Source organism: Phlebotomus argentipes, unplaced genomic scaffold (genome assembly GCF_947086385.1).
Source record: "Phlebotomus argentipes unplaced genomic scaffold, Phlebotomus argentipes genome assembly contig_75, whole genome shotgun sequence".
Classification (NCBI taxonomy): Eukaryota; Metazoa; Arthropoda; class Insecta; order Diptera; family Psychodidae; genus Phlebotomus; species Phlebotomus argentipes.
The window spans coordinates 1,170,901-1,187,198 of NW_026776170.1; the positions used below are offsets into that span (position 1 = coordinate 1,170,901).

Consider the following 16,298-nt stretch of genomic DNA (forward strand, 5'->3'; position numbering starts at 1 on the left):
TGCCCTACAGTAGAGTGCCTTTATCCTTAGTCTCAGACGTCATCACCAACGCTGTCAGAATATATTATTTTTAATGCCTTTTACTCTGCAAATTATTATCTACATATTTTGATAAGGATTTTCTATGTTGTTGTCAAAGTCAGAGTTATGGCGGTTCAAATTTTAATTCATCGAAACTCTATAACTTTGGGTCTGCTTATTCGATCCAAAAAAACTTTGAAAGACTTGTTTGAAAGATTTTGCAATACTTAGATCATCATTTGTTTATTTAACTACTGCTTGAGGTGCTAAAGTCAATAAAAAAAATTCCAATATTTGAAAATTTAAACAATTCTTTCATTGTCAAACTATTTCGATATAATTTCTTCTCTATTTTGATAGTTCAAATCAAGACATTTCTAAAATTATAGGTTTTATTTTCTATCAAAGCTAGAGTACTAAACACGCCAAGCGTGTGCTTATCATGTATTAGAATGTTTTTAATTCTTTGTGCTTTTGGGACACATCAGTCAATGACGCAGAATTTTTTTGTAACTATTTTGTCTTGCTAAGACATCAGTAAATATTGGTGGCAACCGATACCTGGGAACTCTAAAAGTGAACTTGTAGAGGACTCGAGCAGATTTTTAATAATACAAATAAATAATAAACAAATGATTGCCTATTGATTCAGACTATTTTCAGCCAAAATTTGTGCCTTAAAGGACAGGTAAAAAAGAGTACCTTCGAACATCCAAATTAAAATTCATGAGAAAAGTATGCCTGTGTTCTAAGACCTTATACATGCCGAATAAACTGGGATTTTCACATTAATTACACGAGTTCGGAGTTTTCTACGCGCTTACAGAGGATAAAAGTACTATATTGAATGCATTTCAAATTCGTATTTTGGCAATGAGGTAGCATAAAATTGCAAATATGAGAGACTTTTTATTGATTCCTGCAATACTTTGCTGTGTGAAAAATATGACCGATCACGTCACGTTTAGCATTAAAATCGACACTGCCAGCCTTACTGTTCCCCAGGAGAGTGAAAACTCAAAAGTTAAGGCAAAAAAGATGTTTGAACGAGCCCCTAGGGAAAAGCCCACGATTTAAAACGACTCCTCAGACGATGTTGAGTCTGTTCGGCGTGTAAAAGGTACCCAACATATACTTAAAATAATTTTCTCTGAATGTTATGAATCTTAAAAGCTTACACAAAATGAAAACATTTTGGTTTGGTGAACCATAAATTTAAATTGGTAAAATAAATTCTACAACTTTGAGTAGGAGATATCTGAGAACATTGTAACTTTATTCCGACTCGAAAAAATCAATTACACAAAACAGATTTTTTGCCTAATTTACGATGCATTAGTATGCAACTGGTATTGGGACAACGTGTTATTGACATACAGCTCACATTCAATATTTTTTTAAGCTAAATTCTTGACCTGTCTAGGGTACAGGTACTGGCTATTACATGTTGTCAAATAATTTCTAGAGATAATTTCTAAATTCCTATAATTTTTTTTAAATCCTCTTCGATTTGTCACATCTGTCTATGCCCAGTTTTGGCTACAAAGTCTACCTGACAGTATCATCTCACTTGAAATTCGATAAAATCTTTGTACATGTTTATAATTGGATAGAATATATAATTATATTGTTCCTGGCACTGTCTATGGCACACAATGTTGTTGGGCGGTATAACATTGAGGGAAAATTTAAACTGTTCACATCTTCTTTCTTACCGCCAGTTATAACTCTAAATAAATATAACCTCAACCGATTCCAAGCTATACCTCGTCTTTTTTTTATTCACGATGGCGATGAGATGTGAGCTGTGCCCGAGACAGCACGCTACAGTTGCACACGAGACAGTGATAGTGAGTTTGTCGACCACTGTAGCTACACGATACGTCATTCGCCTCTTTACTACACTTCTCACTATTGCTCACCTTTCGGAAACCAGCAAGCCTTATGTACTCGAGTTTGGTGTGCTGCCGCCGATGAGCCACAACTTTGTTTGTGTCAGAGCAAATGAAATCACATTTCAGGCAATGAAAGTGAGATGATTTGTTGTTGCTTCCTGCAAAGAGATTTACAAATATTTATATTTTTAGTATTCCAACAACAGTAGCTGCAAATAAAAATCTTCTTTTCCATATAAAAACTATCATACAACTAAACAAAATTCTGGAATAATTTACAAATATTTCAATAATTCTCGTAGTGGCTAAACTAATTTTTAAAACGACTTGTGAGAATCACCTGAAGGCTTGCTGTAGGCACAATTCTCGTAACCACATCGCATATTTGCCCGATATTGTTTGAAATCATCGCCCATGAGCTTGTCTAGTCTCTCGTGTCTAGCCGTGTGTTGTACGAATCGTGTTTTATCGCAGAAACTATAAAAGCAGTCATGACGGCAACAATGAAAATGTGATTGATGATTCCGGTAGCCACAATTGTTAAATTTGCAGTCCTCGTTGAAACGGAACTTAAGATAACCTAGTGGTATTGGTTCATCCTTCAACATTCGACAACTGCGTGTAACGTCATCATCAAGTCGTGGTAGTTTTGGTGGTGGCACCGAAGTTGACGGTATATCAAAGAATGGGTACAAGTTTTTGTACATTGCTGAGTGAGGGTACAGCGTCATTGGAGCCTCTTCGTTTTTCACTTGGTGTTTAATGCTATGCAAAGTGAGGCGAGATTCCTCGGAAAAAGCCTACAAAGCAAAAGAAGTGAATGAAAATAGTATATTCATTTAATCCATTATCGACTTACCTGATTGCAAAAATTACAATGATGATGAACCTTTTTCTTCAACTTACAGGATGGAAAGTCGCACGTTGATTCGATTTTCGCTTCACTAGGTTCACTGCTATTTGAATTTTCGGGAAAAAACGTCCCGGCTGCTCTCACCACTATGAACAAAAAAGCAAACGCAAACTGTGTAAATTCATTTTTCAAATTCTAGGGTATTTCAGAAAGATCTATAATAAAAATTCTAGAATGACTTGATAATTAGTGAACTCCCATAAAACTTAAAATACTTACCGCTCACTCGCTCATCCGTATCATCGGCCAATTTTGGATGTTGTGACGATGTGGCCGATGAAACGGTGGATGTACACGAAGCAGAGGATGAAGAAGAACGACGTCGCAAACGACGTTCACAATTATGTGTCTGTGCATGCCCTGGCGATTGAAAGGAGAAACCACATCGAGTACAATGAAAGTGGTGCAAAAGCCGCCGATTGGGACATGTCACGTGGCTGCAATCCGAAGTTTGATCATGAAATTCGAACAGTGTATCTGCTGTAGATACGGCAGCTTCTTCACTCGGTCGTAAATTTTTCTCCAATTTAAACGACGTGAAAATGGCTTGCGGTGATTGCGTAACCTGTAATCAAGCAGATGTATTTACTTTATGGAAAGATTTAAATATATCTTTTCATTGAGTTTTGAAAAACGTTACGAGTGAACACTAATACATAATCATTGGCCATCAAATCAATTGGACGAATTGAAACCATAAGCTCAAAATATGATAAGGAAAGCTTCCAACTTAAACCTATTTTACCGAAAAAGAACAAATCTTATATCATCTGTATGCAGACGATCTTCAGATCTACAATAAAGTTTATCGTTCCAATTCTTTCTACGCCTTTATGTGAAAATGGAACGACTAGCAAAGCTCGTAATTCAGTTTCACTGAACCGATGTTTAGGAGCGAAACTCCTTACTCATCAGGTACGTGTAGTGTTGGGGCAAATATTGGTTGGTTGTGTGGGTTCGATGAAAGAAGATAATGGTGTGCAATGAGAAAAAAGGTGGCTAGAAGACAAAAACAGTGAAAACTAGGTAAAAGAAGTGTTTGGAACTGAAACAAATCCTTTTATTGGATCTCCCTTATAAAAGGACACGCAAAAGAATCTCCTCTACTGTTACAGAATGTTTCCTACTGAATGCAGAATCTTCCTACAGAATCACAATTCTCTGAGCGCAAATTTAGTTGAATATAAAACAATGGCAACAAGAAATGTCTTCAGTGCTAGATTTCCAAACGCTAAATTAAAAACTTGAAATGTATAGAACGCCAGATTTCCCTACACGAAGCTACTCTAATATGAAAATCCTCCAATACGGATTTCAGAAAACGGAAAATTTTTTCTACGACTCTAAGAATAAAGATAAAAGTACAGCAATTCCGAAAATACAGACTACTTTTGAAACATAAAGCGAAGGCCTTATGCAAGTTTCAGCCCTCTGAATGTTTTTCTCAGTGCGGAAAAGATTATGGTCAGAATCACGTCATAAGTAGGTCTTGATGTATTGTAGAACTACCAACGCCACTTGGCGCGAATCGCGTGCCAATCAGCGCCATGGATGCAAATCACCCTTTAAAATATTTTCTATAGGTACAATTTGTCAGTGTACAATCTGTGGATTTCTGTTAGATTCGACTTCTTTTTGTTTATTCACATAATCGACTTCAATTTTAAAATCTAATTCAGCTTTAGTTGGCAAACAAATTTTCCTAATTCACTCAGCTTCTTTGGCACAGATCGGCCCTAAATGTCAGTACGTTATAGCTAAGTGACAAGACACCCTCTCCCAAGGACAGTGAATTGCGCGCGTGTTCAAAATTGATGGGAATTACGCAGTGTACAATAATTATTTCTACAAAATCTAGAGCCTTGTCTAGAGATATCAATATATGGTTTCAAAAATTTATAAACTTACGCTCACGCTGTTGTAAACTTCCACAATGCGATTTTTCGGTGGACGACCGCGTTTTCGATTGAAGAAGCCATCAATAGAGGTGATCTGTAAAAGATTTGGCCCTGAATCGTGTGTTCGCATGTGCTGAGCCACTTCCGTGGCGCTACTGTCTACTGTAACACCACAAGCGCAATGGTAATGCGCAGATAAGTTTAGTGGTTCGTCGTGACACTTTTTATCTGAACAAACACGCATCATATCATCCTCATCATCATCCTTGCGACGTGTATCACCGTCCATACGCTCGTGCTTCCGTTTGTGACTAATAAGTTGGCCACTACTATGTAGTACGTATGCGCAATTTTCACGTATGCAGTGAATGTGATTGGCAACCTGTGAGAACCGACAGGACGCAAAACTACAAGCTTCAGTTTTAAGGAATTTCTTGAAGCCATCACGCGTGAGTTGCTCATCCTTGATGTGGTAACTCTTATGTTTTTCCATATCCGCCTTGTTCTTAAACGTGTATCTACAAAAAAACAACACATAGCTTGAATTGAGTTGATTCAACATATATGTACATATCCTACGAGATTTATCAATTCTACATTATAAAACTAAATATAAAGGGAAATAGTCAAAAAGTTTTGCCTAATACATTACATTACATTTATTCTATCTCAGCGGGTACATTCATCACAGCCAATATTTATCACAGCAATATTAAAATAATGAAAAGCCTGAGTTCTTAAATTTCGTGTTTGAAAATTTTTGTGTAGAAAGTATTTTGTGTAACTTCGTGTAGGGAAATCTGGCGTTCTATACATTTCAAGTTTATAATTTAGCGTTTGGAAATCTAGCATTGAAGACATTTCTTGTTGCCATTATTTTATATTCAACTAAATTTGCGCTCAGAGAATTGTGATTCTGTAGGAAGATTCTGCATTCAGTAGGAAACATTCTGTAACAGTAGAGGAGATTCTTTTGCGTGTCCTTTTATAAAGAAGACTATTAAGTATTAATAAAGTTCTTTCTTCTCTAGCCGGATGTCCCATATGGCTCCCTACATATTCACGATCCTCTTCTTCACCACTTGTATCCAAAATGGTAAATTTCTACTTTTGCGCTATCCTCATATTATAATAAATACTAAATAAAAGAGATGTGGTCCTTAATTTTTATTCTGTATGAAAGATATGTCTATTGTTCGTGTAGGAGCAGGGATTCCGTCAATTTCGTTCACTAAACCAATTAAAACGCTCACCTGCACCCGCTGCGACGACAATGAAAGTGTGTCGTTCGTTGTCTGGCGAAAGCGCAATAGTCTGTGTTACATTCTTCAGTGGCGCGAAAACGCTGGAAACCTTCCTGGTAGATGACACTGTCTTTTCGGTGGTAATTTGAGTGCATCTGCACATCGCTTGTGCTAATGTATATCTTGTCACAGTTAGTTCGCAGACAGTGGTAGTGAGTCTGCTTACGGTTATGTGTACACGCTGTGCCAAAGTGGATGGTGCAATCATCGGTAGCACTAAAGCGCAAGAAGCCGTATGTAAGACTCTCAGAGCGCTTCTTATGCCATTTTACGTGTCTGATTATTTCCTCTTTCTTACTTAGACATTTGCCTGCGCAGTGTGTATCGAAGCAATGGTAGTGATCTCGGGTATTTTCCGCTGCACACCGCTCGCTGCCACATTCAGCGTATGAGGAAAATTTCTTTAGATATTTACTAAAAAGGGTCAACGATTGGTTAACTGCAACAATAGGAGAGAAGTCATAAGTGAGATCAGTTTTCACAGATTTTGAATGTTTGGATATTTTGTTTTGCACTTTTCCTACAATTAATGTTATGTAACAAAGTGTAACACCGATTTCTGAATTTTTCAAATATAATTGTCAATTTCAAACTAAACAGGATGTCAATAAAAAATTATAATGTAGATAAGCCTTTGCTTATCCACGCGTAAACGAGCCGGCGGACGGCGCCGACGGAAAATATCGGCGGACGGAGGGGTGGAGTGTTGGATTTGGCAAAAAAATATTCTTTAGCACTGCATAAATTTAACGTTTAACGTTTAGGCGTCACGTGACCGTTTGTTTCGACAGACGGACGAACGGATAGACGAACGACGAACAGATACGAAAAAACAAAAAGTGCCCTCTCCCATTTTCGTCATATTTCGTCATTTTAGGATTATGTGATTTGATTGGAGTTGATTTTGCGAGGTTCGTTTTTTACGCGATTACAGATATTCGCTGTGATGTAAATCTCAGCTATATAAATATAATTCACGTCTGATCACGCCACCTCCTTTTGCCACAAGGCCAACAATACATTCTTAAACATTATCGGAGTATCACACCTTATGACATTCGGCTGTTTCTTTCCCGAGCGCTCATCATATATATTTTTTATTATGGAGCAAAGCCTTTCTATCCGACGGATAGTGACACTTATGGTCAAATTTACGAAGGCAACGAATTTACCTGCTGCAGACGTTGAATGTCTTTCTTAATTGATCGAGAAATCGAAGAAGTGACCGGGAAATCAAGTGAAACCAGAAAAGCAAAACTGAGCAGTCTACCGCCGAGGCACTGTCATAATTATCTTTGAGAAGAGCAGTAATTGAACTATGATTCCTACGAAAACCTGACTGGTACGCAGAGATCTGTTCGTGAAGAAATATTTCAAAAAACTTAGAGAACACAAGTAGAATACTCATAGATCTGAAATCTGGAATCACAAATCTGAAAAGTGTATGTGGTGATCGTAAAATAATAAAGGTCAGTGCGACAGGGAAAGAGGATAGGAAAAAGAAGACCGGTGTAGTAAAGAGAGATATCATCACACCCAGTGGCAATGGACACAACCATATGAGAACCGAATAAACTTGAGGAGGAACATTTGCAAAACCGAACTCTAGCGTAGAAGTACCTGAAGAGGGGGGCAGGAGAAGCCACGGTTCTGTACAACAGAACACAAATAATTATTATGCATCTTTAGGTCGACATCAATCAGTTGAGACAAGTGTTGAGACGTTCTTTAAAGTGCCAGACGGCCAATATTGTACCACAGAGCAGAGTGATAATAATAATAAAAAAGATAAATCTTAAAAACAAGTAGCTTCCCCAAGTATTTCAAAAGTTTAACCGACACTACATCAAAATTAGCGTTTTCTTTATTTCTTAACAATTTCAGATATCTTGTTTTTCTCACAAAAAAATGCTTCATTCGGTATTGTATCAAATCTAGCAACTAAACGATAAGTTGCAGTTAATAAGAAATATTTTAGGTATACGGTACTGCACGGCACGGACATGCAATACTCTCGGCTCATGGAAGTGAGGGGACTTCAGTTCAACTTCGATTCGAGTAAAAAAGCGGCAGCGGGACTTCATCCGAGGGAAGCCACGGCCTTCCCTCATCATTGAAGCTGCATTATTGAACTCAAGCGAGTGCGCGCTGCAAAGTTATTTCCCTTCTAGCTCAGAAGTCGTATTATCGAAATCAAAAGAAATTGGGGGGCTCATTTCTGGGAGAAAAATATCGCTTTGCTCCCACTTTTTCATTCACATGTGCTTTTTAGATAGTTTCGACAACACGAGAGTGTTTTGTAAAATATTCTTCTTTGATGACGCTTTGATAGCACAAAACACTAGCATTGAATAACCCAAAAGGTAGATAAAATACTGGTAAAGCTCAATAATCTGGATTCTTTATACGTTTCTCATAAGTAAGATATATTTCCTCAGTTTTTATCAATAATTATATATATTATTATAGTATTTCGTAAAAGGGGGTTTGAATGAGCACATCTGCAAGAGGTTCAAGAAAAAATCTATACATGCAGAAAATATGCAAAAGCTATGACTGAGAGGCATAAATAGAAAATATTGAGCGGAATTCTAACACCAAGATCAAGATTTCGGGACGATTTGGTACTCCAACGCCAAGATTCCAAGATAAAAATGTCACTTTCTCACTATTTTTAAATCTGAGACACCAACCTGGGATATTTTGAAATTTAATATTCTGAAGTCAAGATATATAGATTTCGAGACGAAATTACCTTGGAATTCGTAAAATATTTGAAGCACCTCTCCGAGGTGCTTTCAATATTTTAGTTGCTACTTTATACATCAGGTGATAAAGTAAATTATAGAGCAAAAAGCGGAAAAAATGAATAAGTTATCAAATGGTGAACGGAAATATGTGACACAGACAAAGACAATCCAACAGATCTTACTCATCTTAAGGGGACGATTTTCGGGGTTATTCATAAATGTGTTATTAAAAATATTCAAACACTTTATTCGGCACTTTTTAAAAGAACAGTTCTCTTGCGAGGGAGGCAAAGAAGTCTCACATTGTGGGCTGACTGATCTGGAAGTGTTTGGTGATCGTAGTTCTCTGAGGTGGGATAAAAAATCATCCCCCACGTCCACGGGATTGATGTCAGGATGAGGAGAACTCTGGACAGGCTCAGAAAATCCTCGGCTGTGAACAGCAGCAACGCCGTCAATTTCCAAAAACCCGTGTAGAGAGCGAGTATTTTTTTCTCCAAGGTGCTCGATCGTGGCTTGGTCGGCGACATGGCATCCTTGCTCTACTTATTTAACACCATCACAATGTCCGGACGCCCGTACTGCAACAATGCGTGGCAGATTTGCGTCGATTACTGCTCATACAGCCGATCGCAGACTTCCTTCATCTCCAGGAGTATCGTGTCCGCTGCTGAGAGTTTGTACAGCTGTTCCTTGGTCGGGATTTAGATGAGAACCCTCTGCTGTTGTTTGAGCTGGGAAGATTCTGACGAGTGCGATGTCTCGTGAAGCGACAGGATGATGAATGGAGGAAATGGTCTTGCTGAAGTTCTAAAGCAGACGAAACAGTCCAAATAGTCAGCTCCCGAAAGAATATTTCCTTTTTTAACTTTAACGGAAAAATCTTGATGAAAGAGTATAAACAAATTAATTTTAAAGTTATGTGGTTCTGCAAACTTACCAAAATATCTGCATTAATTTGGTGAATTGTGCGGAAATGCATTTTCTCCCATTCGTGGGAGGTCAGGCGATGCAAATGACCTCAGAATTGACAACACAGAGTTCACAAAACGGCTTTATTTTCACCATGCCTTTGCTTACACTTGAATCGCGCGCATTTGACAGAATATCCCTTTCGATCAGCATTGAAAAGGCAAATTATCACATGCACCAAATTCGACCAACAATGTAGCACAGTTCAAAATGCCAAATCTTTAAAAGTTTAACATTTTGATATTTTGGACATTATATTGGTGTCAGAATACCGCCCAATATTTTTAAAATAAAGTGGCAAAAATACACACAAACACACACTCACTCACATACAAAGAACAGTAATAAAACGAATATTTGTATAAATTGCGCGAATGCTATGCGTGTCTTCACTATTAGAGTATGTTTTAGCTTAAGTCGACACTTTAGCCATCGGCAGCTGGGAGTTGCAATATTCTCCGGATTAAACCGCATATAGTTCCTTTCCGGCTTAACAGACATAATGCTTTTCTCATGAATTAAATTACGTTGAAATAATTAATTGCCAATTTCAATTGGATTCTGTTCAAGACAAGACTTATGGAAACCGAACTTAAGGGAACAATTCGAACGCTTGTCTTTGGTTTACGATTAAAGGTCCTTCCTGCTGGCAAGAAAGGCGAATTGAAATTTACTCATAAATATTTGAATTAAAACCGATAATTGAATTCTCCAATTCAATAGAAAAACAAACATGTGTGCTAAGTCAAACCGTGGTTCTGAATTAAGATAAATTTATGTAATCGAAATAAAATTTTTGCATGACTACAATTATAAAAAAAAAAAATCTTTAATTGAGATAAAAGTAGATTTTTGGAAAATTTGCTTTAAAAGCAGTGCAAATTTTTGTTAAACCATAAAGTGGTTTAGAGAATAGTACAAACAACCCTATTCATGTTCGTGGGAAGAGCTGTTACGTTCCCCATAAGCAGAAAAATATGAAAGATCCCCTCAATTGCGTTCAATTGCTACAAATCAGTGTTGATGGAATTCCCACCGAGCGTCAATTGGGTGGCTTTTATTGGGCTCAATTGTTCTAAATCACCCATCGTGTCCGCTGAGTGCGCGATTAAGTAATCACAAGTCGATAATGAGATATGCATCAAAGATGCCATGCATCTATTAATTGATGTTCGATGTTTTTCACGCTCTTGTGGCGAATGTGTGTTAATTTTGAGACTGATCGCAGGGTGACCCATTGGAATTTACAGCATCTTGGCAGAACAATTGAATGTCACTCAAAGGGGGAAATATCTTCAATTTCATATGGTAAACTTATACACGTACAAGCTAATGTCTGTGTTTTGACTTTGTGCTGTAATGAGCATGAATTTTATTTAAAAAAAAATCGGACAAAATTTTAGACTTATCAAAAAATAAAAACTAGCAGCTCCCTTTTCATAAATTTGGAAGCATAGTATTTGGGTTTGAAACAAATTTTACTGAGATATGTTTTACTTCTTTAAATTACCAAAAGGAACTTTTTTAAAACTTCTAGTTCTTTCTGGTTGAAATATGTCAGTGGTTCTATTCGTGTGATAAAACGTACCGAATATTTAGAAATAAAAAGGTTTTTATTGACTCAATAGACAGAATTAGAGTAATTTCCACATTTCATGAAAAATCAAAAATAAGATCTTGAAGGGTTTCTAAGTTAGGAATACGTGTTCATAACAAATTTTTTCATTTATCTAGTGCATCTTGGAATTGACATATATTTTTTGAAAATTCATCAGATATATATGTTATTAAAAAATTCAATATGGTTCTTTTCTAGCACAATGTTTAACTGTAATATATATATACCTGGTTTTCTGTCATCTGGTTGTTCTTTGGAAGCAGAGGACGGTGGTACCGTACTATGCGGTGTCACGGGAGGAGTTGGTGGTTGCGCCAACTCAAAAGTGGGTGGTCTCAAGGCGGTCGCTTCCTTTGTAAGAGCTTCTACAATGTCACGTGGTGATATCGAAAGCCCGTATAGATTTAGTAGCTCTTGCATTGTAGTCATTGCGAATTCGAAGCGTGCAACATCGGGTGGTGGAGGTGGTGTATCTTCGACGAGGCAGAATTGCGATGGTAATGGCGATGGTGATTTGTCGGCGGAGGCCAAGGGCATCTGCGATGGCGAAAAGTTTTTACGCTTATTTTTCGGCGTATCTTCCATGGCTCACTTTTCTCCCTCAATAACATTCAGCATGGCGGAGAATAAAGGGTTGAATTATGGTGAAAAGGGTTGAGTGTCTTGCTGTATTCCCACGGGTATTTCGATTTCTTAACAATTGTCATATGATTTTAGGAGGGAAACTGATGGTACTACCACAAGTGCCACTCACGCACGCAGCACACCGCGATGTGCGCGCAGCCTCCGAAAGGACACTAACGATGTTACTAATGCGACTGCCATTCGACGACTGAGTCGACATTCGCTAAGGCAAGCGCGCGAGCGCATTAGGCTGCCCCCACTATGCTTCAAATCTCAACCGATTTGTAATTATTCTCAACAGCGAAAAATTCCCCTCTTACTCGTCCCGATTCATCATCAATTGCTCTCTCCACTCTTCCCAAATTTTTGATTTATAACTTACTCACATGATAAATGAAACAAAATTTGATGGAACTATATTCAAACACACACTATTAAAACGTGCCACAGTGGCAGATAATTAGTTTAATCAACACCACTCTGGATATAACTTCAAATTTGCACATTTCCCAATTTTTCATAACATTTTCTGCATATTAATGCGCAGAGAAGAGAGAAACAATAAATCGCTCTTTTCACATATTTGATACCTTATATGCTTAGCACAGGAAAAAATCCATGTTCACGTACATTGAGACTATTTATACCTTATGCAGACACATTTAAACTGAGATCAGATCAAAGCTAAACCCGATGTAAAAACTTTATCTCAGATAAAAAAACCCGTATTCATTATAGTCTTTGGCGAATAGAAAGAGGCACAAGTGGTTCGGCTCATTTCGACCAGATTTAATTGAAAATTGATCGTTTTTTCAACCGGATGAGCAGTTACTAAGATGATTTTAATGAGAATTTGAGAGAGTGTGCGCTTGTACATGTGGATCAACGCATTTCGTTTTATTCCAAATTTTTAGTCCATGCCGGACTTCAAATCACATTTGATTCTGGATTAAAATTCTTGCCCTACGATGTAACAGCCTCATTGTCTATGTGTTAAATAATTCTGTATGTAAAGTTCTGCGCCGAAAAAAAGTATTGCGGTCATGACGTTAAACAATAAATGAGATCATATTGTATTAATTAAATAATTTTCCTAATTGGTCGTTAAAATAATATTTTTACTAATCTAAATATTTATTAATAAATTTAATATTCAATAAGTTTATAAAATGACCAAAGTAAGGATCAAATGGAGGAGACTTTGATGGCAATCAAAGTTTTTAACACTTTGAAGTGAGCGAAATGCTACAATTCAAGTGTGTATGTATTTTCAGTTCGATCCTCATTCTCTCCTGTACAATAAGGAGACGTCTGGAGGAACTGAGATGCTGACTGCTGTTATGTAGTTCAATTACACAATTCCACGGCGAAGACATTTATATTTATATTTTCCTGACTAAAATTCAAAAATAGGAATTTATTGGATGGCCACGATGTGATTTTTACTTATTTTAAATGAATTTGGAAATGCGCTCGCGTTGATGATAGATAAAGGGCGGGCTGTGCGCAAAGTAATGTCAATTGTCTCCATAAAATTTTACTTTGTTGAATTTATGGGCACACTTTTTGGGTGAGAGTCAATAAATATTGAATGGATATATTCATAACGTTGATCAGTTTATTTCATTATTCTGAGTTCGTCTCTGCGTCGCATTCAACTTTTTCCTCTCCTCGTTTTGCTTCCCCGTCACTCGATTCAATATTATTTTTCATATCTCGAAAATTACTCTGTAGCAGAAATCACGATAATTCTTTTTATTCACATTTTTCAGCCTCTCTCGTTTCCCTTCCAAACCAATTCTTCATATTTTGTCGACGAAGCCACATTTTTACCAGTGTGTATATATTATGAAAAAATGATTGATACCATCTCACTCGCTCATGTGCAAACTTCAAAAGCCATGTCCCTGTCATTCAGAGTCGCGGGTCGGCTTCTAAGTCTCTTTGCCATCCCGATGAAAATCGGAATACAATACTAATGGGTGAAAAAGCGCGCAAACACACCTTTTTTCTTTCAATCATTTGATTTCTTGTACAGCAAAGATATTTGCCATAAGTGGAATATTTTGTATTTTCATATTCCTACAAGCGTACATTACATACTTCTTCCAATCAAAATCAAGCCTGAAGATAAATTCCTCAATCATGTGAACCCATCAAATACCATTCTCTTCGTTACCAAAAAAAGGAATAAAATGTTTAATAAAAAGCAGTCTGAGGCTCTTCGGGTGGGAGAATAGATCAGTTAATATAAATTTCTTCAATTACAAAACTCACACCAAAGGTCTCTTTTTGTTCCTTTGGCCATAGCAAACCTTTTTTGGCCATACACGATGTAAACCGAACACTCGGAAGTCATACAAAATTCGAAGATCTCCACATTTTCATAATAATCAAAATATTATTGCCAGCTATCAACTTTGTACGCGAAATTAATACTTTTAATATTATTTGCTACACAGAAAAATGGCTCCATTGAACGATATGGTACAGACTTAGGAGTAGTGATCAACATCACGGCAAATATCTATTGTCGCTCGAGAAATGCAAAATCACCAAGTCCAACACCTATATATGGGGAATTATTGCATGTGCTCAAGAGACACGACATTTTTATTTTCATTTTTTTGTCATCCGTGTGTCGTTCCTTCCGTCGCCACATACAAACTTCTAGCGCCAAAACGGTTAGATATATCAATATGCGATTTGCACCAAAGAATCAAGGTATGCGGTGTTGTTAAATCAAATTATCCTACCCCTCCTTCCGCCATTTTGAGAAATTTATTTCACCTATTTACTGATTGCCTATGACATGGATAGGCCCTTAGTTTGGTACATTATGCCAGCAATAACTTTTACAACCTATTAAACTCAATAGTTTTGCACTTTTTGGAAAGGCCTCCCAAAGAGATATATTTAAATCCCACATAACAATTTAGCACACAACTACTGGAGGCGCAAAAGATAGAAAAATATATATAATAAAAAATAAATGTAAAAGGAAACTTCTAAAAATCAATATCATGTATCTCGGAACAAAATTTTTTTAATACTATAGCCGAACTCAAGACCTTCCCCACGATATTCCATTTACGGGACCTGACGTTTTGAATGCAGAAATATAAACGATCAAACTACACACTTATACCAACCTATACTTCCGCTATTTTTTGAAAAAAATTTCAAAACGCCTGTATTTCGGCAAATTTTTGATATTATGATCTGATTTGTATACATTTTGGTCTAGGTCACCATGTCTCTACAGTTATGTAATAACTTTTCACTAATGAAATACATTATGAGTTCATTTAATTATTCATTTCATTTATTCACAGCCGTTACTGTGGTGCTTGTGTGTGTACTTCAACATTCTATATTAGCCTATGGCTGTCGTTATGCATGTGTTTGTACTGCTAGAAACGATGACTCTATGATCGGTGTAATCGATTTGTGCGAGCCCCTCACTGTTTAGCTGGCGTAATACTAGGCTGGATCTTAAGATTAACATGCGTGGCGACATAGAATATTGGTTCTGCTGACTCTGTATGCTAGGATTTGTTATAAGAATAGAGGAAAGAAGACGCGGCCCAGAGTGTCAACAGTGCTAACCGGGCAAATATATGAACTTCCTCACTTAGTATTGACAGTGTGCTTTAGACCGCACCGCCTTCGGGTCTCTAAAAGTTATAAACCTTATAAGTTATTATATTGAACACACTATAGAACTTTGACTCTATTTGTCCTGTCTTTATAATTTTAACCCCATGATGCGGTAAAGTCAGAAAAACAGTACTTAAGTCGTTTTTAAAGTTGAGCTATTTTACATAAATGTGATAACTTTTCCTATAGTCATGTCGTTTTCAACATTGAATTATATTTTTCTCTCGAATTTTCTGCCGATGTCATAGAGCTAAAGATATAATGCTTAAAGTTTTTCACATTTCGAATTAGTCATAATAAGTTGGGCACAGAAAAAAGCACAATAAATCCCAGCTCTCCGAAAAGCATACGCGAAGCATGTACTTTACAACATTTTTGTCTCTCTTCGTGCCATACGTTATGTGATTGTCCTTCTTATTCATTTTTAACGCTGAATCACCAGAGTCATCTCTTTCTCTTTTATCCGTCTACTAGAGTAAAAATCACGAGAATGTAGTATTTCGAAAAAATTATCATATTTTTCAAATTTATTCAATGTGGACAAAGTTTAGAGTCACCCTTTCATACTAATTTACTGAAATGAGATCAATGAGAAATAAAAATCAACAAGTTAAGGGTGAAAATAAGTATGAAAAAACAATAG

At 36.8% G+C, this 16,298-nt stretch overlaps 1 protein-coding gene across 3 annotated transcripts; it reads right to left on the reverse strand.

Annotated features, from left to right (window-relative positions):
* Nucleotides 1–925: 925 nt before the first annotated feature.
* Nucleotides 926–12,199, reverse strand: LOC132257071 (zinc finger protein castor homolog 1-like). Of its 3 annotated transcripts, XM_059753783.1 has the most exons (8): nt 11,964–12,199; nt 11,599–11,908; nt 5,981–6,470; nt 4,738–5,245; nt 3,049–3,394; nt 2,776–2,915; nt 2,257–2,716; nt 926–2,074 (listed from the first exon to the last, which is right to left on the reverse strand). In XM_059753783.1, exons 2-8 carry the CDS (start codon nt 11,906–11,908, stop codon nt 1,800–1,802), a joined length of 2,529 nt encoding a protein of 842 aa, XP_059609766.1. In that variant the 5' UTR covers nt 11,964–12,199; the 3' UTR covers nt 926–1,799. The 3 variants fall into 3 exon arrangements, with proteins under 3 accessions (XP_059609766.1, XP_059609765.1, XP_059609764.1); XM_059753782.1 differs by having other exon boundaries at nt 4,744–5,245; nt 11,599–12,199; XM_059753781.1 differs by having other exon boundaries at nt 11,599–12,199.
* Nucleotides 12,200–16,298: the final 4,099 nt, after the last annotated feature.

Bases quoted from the DNA above. Each gene is read 5' to 3' on its own strand.
- LOC132257071 (XM_059753781.1), bottom strand. From the start codon at position 11,956: ATGGAAGATACGCCGAAAAATAAGCGTAAAAACTTTTCGCCATCGCAG. The intron at 6,471-11,598 runs GTATATATATAT...CTATTGTTGCAG, and splicing joins ACCAGATGACAGAAAACCAG to TTAACCAATCGTTGACCCTT. The intron at 2,916-3,048 runs GTAAGTATTTTA...TTTTGTTCATAG, and splicing joins TACGGATGAGCGAGTGAGCG to TGGTGAGAGCAGCCGGGACG.